This window comes from Primulina huaijiensis, chromosome 16, assembly GCF_012295235.1.
Source record: "Primulina huaijiensis isolate GDHJ02 chromosome 16, ASM1229523v2, whole genome shotgun sequence".
NCBI lineage: Eukaryota > Viridiplantae > Streptophyta > Magnoliopsida > Lamiales > Gesneriaceae > Primulina > Primulina huaijiensis.
The window spans coordinates 1,158,264-1,163,571 of NC_133321.1; the positions used below are offsets into that span (position 1 = coordinate 1,158,264).

Sequence of the window (5,308 nt, forward strand, 5' to 3'; positions counted from 1 at the left end):
ATGGGAGGTGAAAGGTTGGGAGACAACTTTTTGTATAACCAAGGCTTGGCATGCAACTTTTTTACTTTAACTTTTCCCACAACCAAAAAAATGTCTCTCCTTCTCTCCTAGCATGAATAGTGGCCGAAAATACTATTCATTCTCTCCATTTTTTTTTTGTTCTTCAATGGTTGGAGAAAACACTCACTTCTCAAAGAAAAATCCTCATATTTTTCTAGTGCAAAATATGAGGGGATCTACCTAGTTGGTGGTGGGCTTTATTTTAGAGCAAGGAGTGCTCTTTGGAAGCTTGTAGAAGTTCTTGCCATACAAGAGCTAAGGTGTTTACACCTTAGTTGGAGCCATACATCAATCCTTGTGATTGATAGGTACATTTCTTAACACACTATGAATGTCATTTTGTGTTTATTGTATTTGCTACACAAGAATGTTGGTGGCCGAAAATTTTATGCTAAAATCAAAATTTTTGTGCTTCCGTTGCGTTTCCGGTCACCGTAACCGATCCTCTTTCAAGATGTGGTAACGCGATTCTTGGAGGATAAAGCAAAAAAATGGTGGGAGACAGTTTCACCAGCCATGGAAGAAGGTGGACCAATTACGTGTTGCTTTGCGCAGAAAATTGGTTATGTGCTCGTTATCAAGTAAACTGAAAAGAAAAAGTAAGTAAAACGATATTTAATTTAATTGTGTCTTTATTAATAATGTGTTACGTGTCTAATTTATTGTGTTCTATTAAATTTGATTATTTATGTCTAACAACTTGAATTTTTGTATTTGTATATAAAAGGAAAATTCGGTATTTAAAGAGATTCATTTGATTTGAAGTACTTGGCGTCAACTACCAAGAGCTCTTATAAAGTTTTTTGTCATTAAATTGGTGAAATTTATTTGTTTTTTAAATTTAAATATATTATTTTCTTCTGGATTAAATTGATAATTCATTTTTAAAAACAATTGGTATGATGGACTTTGTATGATAGTTGGCTAGTTATTGGAGATGGTTTTGTAATTTCTGCTTCTAACGGCTTCTCTATCGTCCTCTCTTCTTTCTCACCAGACTTAGTTGAAGTGTTGGAATGAAATTAAAGAAATGTAATTTATATGGTTGATAATTTTATATTTTTATTGTTGTGTTGTGAGATATTTGGCAATTGATTTTATGGTGATGCTACTTATATTTGTTAGTTGGATGATAGATGTATTTTAGGATGTATTTTGATTGATGTTTAACATTTTGGCTTATTTATGATTGATTTTACACTTTTATGTTTGATTTAAAATTAGTTCATCGATATGTTTAATTTTTAACAAGCTCGATTCAAGTTCAAACTCGAGCACAATTGTATGCTTAGCGAGCTCAAAACGAGACGAGCTCAAGTCAGGCTTGTTAAACATGATAAACGAATTATCAATGAACCAAGTTCAAGCCCAACTTGATTAATATGATAAACAAGCTTTTAACGAACCGAACTCAAACCTGATACTGTTTTGCTTGTTTTGAATCATTTACATATCTGAATGTACATAAGCATGAAGAATCAATTGATCACATATCTGCTAACCAACAATGTAACTACACACGAAATACATCTATTTATTCGGATGATCTGGGGGAGCACGTGTTTTCCTAATCCTTGCTTGTGTCACTCGTTCTTCTCCGTCCAATATCATGTCTTGAGATTGAGCACTTCCATTTTCTGAAGGCACTAAATCAACCTGCATCATTTCCAATTCTTCCGAAATTCTGACAGTTTCAATAAGGGCTTGCATTGGCGCTGTTTTCTGTTCTTTTGGGACCGCAGGAGGGTGGGCAGGGGTGGGAGCAGGTTTGGAATCTCCCGAAGGTCCTGCTTTGTCTGTTGCATCTTCTTGGTGATCACTCAAAGCAGGAGAAGAGGGTTGTTCATCTTGCAGCTGTGTTGTTGCACCTGGTGCTTGATTTAATGGTGCACCTGGTCCTTTATTTAATGGTGCAGCCGGTTTCTGGACTCTGGTGCCTTGCCGGGATGGCTGCAAAAGTTTAGATCGGAAATGTTAATTTAAAACAAGGAAAAATTGGACCCTATTAAACTGTGTTGGAAAAATCTTTGAAGATCCTATTGAAAGATGATAGGGCATCAGGAGGTAGTCGGGAGTTGTAAAAAACAAGTGAAGCCAGCATATTCAATAGTATAGAGAGTTTAATGTTGAGTATTGCTTGGAAGAGAATGCTTCACCGAATAAACACATCGAATAACTGTAAAAAAGTCTATTCACAGCACGACTAAATATTAACCAATGCTTTAGCATCGCTCCAAACAGTTCAAGTTATTTAAAGTATAAATTTGCCAGAATTCTCACTCAAGGAACTGAAGGCAGATTGGATGCAGAAAAGGCATTTCTTTTACTTTGACAAATCAGGAAAGAATTTCTACCAAAATTTGTGTATGGCAGAATTCAAGTTATTGCCCCAAACAGTTCAAGTTAGTTTGAAAGTATAAACTTGCCAGAACTCTCACTCAAGGAACTAAAGGCAGATTGAATGCAGAAAAGGCATTTCTTTTACTTTGACAAATCAAGAAAGAATTTCTACCAACACTTATGTATAGCATGAATTTTTTAATAGCGTTCATTCGAGGAAATTGCTCTATAAGTCGAGCATGGACAAAGAAACAAGGTGCCAGGAAATTTAGAATTTTATCATGCTGCACATGACAAAACTCAATACTCTTCGAAAAATACATTCTTGTTCATACCTGCGCTCGTTGTGGACGGGGTGATTGTGAAGCAATATACTGTAAAACATCAAAAATTCTAGTTTGACCGTAGCTTGCTGCCTTTTGCCAGTACAAGAGAGCCATATCTCCAGCTCGTGTCCTCAGTTCTAACAGACTACGGTCGATTTCTGTTTCATGCTTTGCAACATAGGGTCTAAAGAAGGAATCATACACATACGTTGTTCCCTGAAATACATTAGTAAATAAAAAAAACATTAAATTCCAATACACAAGGAAAAAATACCAATATTCCATAAAAAAACATAAATAGAAAATTGACCTTGGTTTTAGGAAACCACAAGTATATAAAGAAGGCCAACTTAGCTTCGCCATACATAGGAACCCTGAAGACATTTTGCAAGCGAGAACTACAATGAGAATCTGGAAAAAGAAAAAAGTAATAATCAAGAAAAAAAGTATTAGTGTATAAGCTATTGAAAACTATACCAGCCAATAAACATATCACCGATCCTTTCACAAACAGTCAAACCAGCGACCAAGATCCTGAAAGTTGGAGATGAAAATTAATCAGATAATTGCATTAAAGCATTGTTAAATTAAAAAAATCAAACATGCAGCATACCAATATTGGCACCAAAAACGAAGTTGCTCGATGTCAGGCTTGTTCATTTCCACGGATTTATAGCATTCATATGCAGGATACACATAACCCAAAACCAGCCTGCAAAATCCTAAGAAATTTAGAAAATTGTGCAACGGATATGTAGGGGGGATATAGTTTTTATGTGCCAGAAAATGAAGACGTACAAAAGTCCTCTCGACAGGAAAGATCCTATCATCTTGATTCTCTGTCACAAATATATACAACACACATAAGGTCAAGTCAAGTTCAGCACCACAAGGATTCGAAAAAGTTAAGAACAATGAGGTTGCAAAAACTGCATTCTGTTGCTAAAACATGAGAATTTAACCAAATCCCACAAAGATATAAAACACACAATGAGGACCAGTATAGCATACAATTTGGATGACAAATGGAAAAACCCCATAAGTTGTTTTCTCCTTATTGCCTTCCAAAAACTGCATTTTATTGCTAAAATAAGAGAATTTAATCAAACCCCACTTGTTTTATTTCGGTAAATAGGCCACATATTTTGGCCTATTTAGCAAGTGCATTTCCACCGGAATTTTTTTTACATAAAAAACATTATAAAGTTCAAGATCATTACAAACTAAAGCTTTCCAATTCTTCTCCAGACCAATTTCTTCTGACTGTCCCACCCACACTAAAAACTGAAAGCATCATAAGAACATATATATATGACCCGAAAGTTGCTATTTCGACCATTTAATTTGTAAATTTAATTTTGAAACAAATCGCCTTGCTTTGCAATAAATATCCGTAGTGTAGAAAAAGAGGAGAAACAATCCTCTATCATTCCTAACTTAGACATCAAATTTCCAAACTTCGGATAAAACAAAATCAAAGTTTAACAAACAAAAGAGAACAAAACAAAAAAGCCCAAGAAATGACATTCACATTCCACATTACGCCTCCTTCATAAAAACAAGAAATGAAGCATTTTCAAACTACTAAAGCTCAAATTCACCTAATCATACAAGTCTCAACCCCAACAAAAAGTTTCCCGATCCTTCTAAAAATACCTCCACGGTGAAAAAAATTAAAGAAGGAAAGAAAGAAAAACAGCACTTCATCGAAAAAAACTCTTCAAAAATTCAACGACGAGCACCACAAAGATAACAAATCAAACATAGAAACCAAAAGAACACACGAAAAGAGTAAGGATTCAAATAACGTCGAGTTTGCAGGACCTCTACAGAGAGCCGATACTCGAGAAAAATAACAGGGGGAAATCTCCGCTCGTTCAACGCCGCATACACAGTACGTGATCAATAAAAGACACAGTGCATGAGATTTGAGAAACCTTCTCCGTCGCACGGCAGGCGGCGGCGCCTCGTAGAGTGGGCTAACCGTTAGTACGTCGGCGAGAGGAGAGAGTAGGCGAGAACTAGGGGACCGGATTTTCCAGTAAATAATTTTAAAAACAATTTAATTTTTTGAAAGGATGAGGAGGAATTTTAATGTGCGGAGGAGGAGCACGGAATTAACGTGAGGGCTCGCGCTTACACCAATAAGGGTGTGTTTGGATATGAGGATAGGTTTTAGGGGAAACGGGATTAGTGCTACTTTCTTCNAACCTACTAATGCTATTGGGATAGGATGAGTCTCATGTTATTGTAAAGTAATAATATTGGATGACTGAGTTAGGTGTATTCGATCCAGAGTTTTGATGGTTTTTAGCGATTTTTTTTCAATGACAGACTTTTGTGGATTTGTTAAGTTTTTTTATTGACTTTTACACAATCTCAAAAACTTACAATCAGATTTGTGTTGATTCCTATAGACTTTTTTGGAAGATTTTATAGATTTTTGCAAACTTTTTTTTATAAAATTCTATAGATTTTGTACATAATTATAACATATTATTTTTTATTAAATTTTTTGAACTAATAATAAATTGACATAGATAGTATACTTAGTTTAAATATTTTTTAAAAAATTCATATTA

The 5,308-nt window shown here is 35.0% G+C and overlaps 1 protein-coding gene across 1 annotated transcript; it reads right to left on the minus strand.

The window, feature by feature from the left end:
• Positions 1 to 1,471: 1,471 nt before the first annotated feature.
• On the minus strand, positions 1,472 to 4,833 carry LOC140961903 (putative HVA22-like protein g). The gene is made up of 7 exons (XM_073420681.1): positions 4,551 to 4,833; positions 3,525 to 3,565; positions 3,340 to 3,438; positions 3,204 to 3,260; positions 3,037 to 3,100; positions 2,736 to 2,942; positions 1,472 to 2,010 (listed from the first exon to the last, which is right to left on the minus strand). The coding sequence occupies exons 2-7, from the start codon at positions 3,554 to 3,556 to the stop codon at positions 1,591 to 1,593; spliced, it is 879 nt and encodes a 292-aa protein (XP_073276782.1). The 5' UTR covers positions 3,557 to 3,565; positions 4,551 to 4,833; the 3' UTR covers positions 1,472 to 1,590.
• Positions 4,834 to 5,308: the final 475 nt, after the last annotated feature.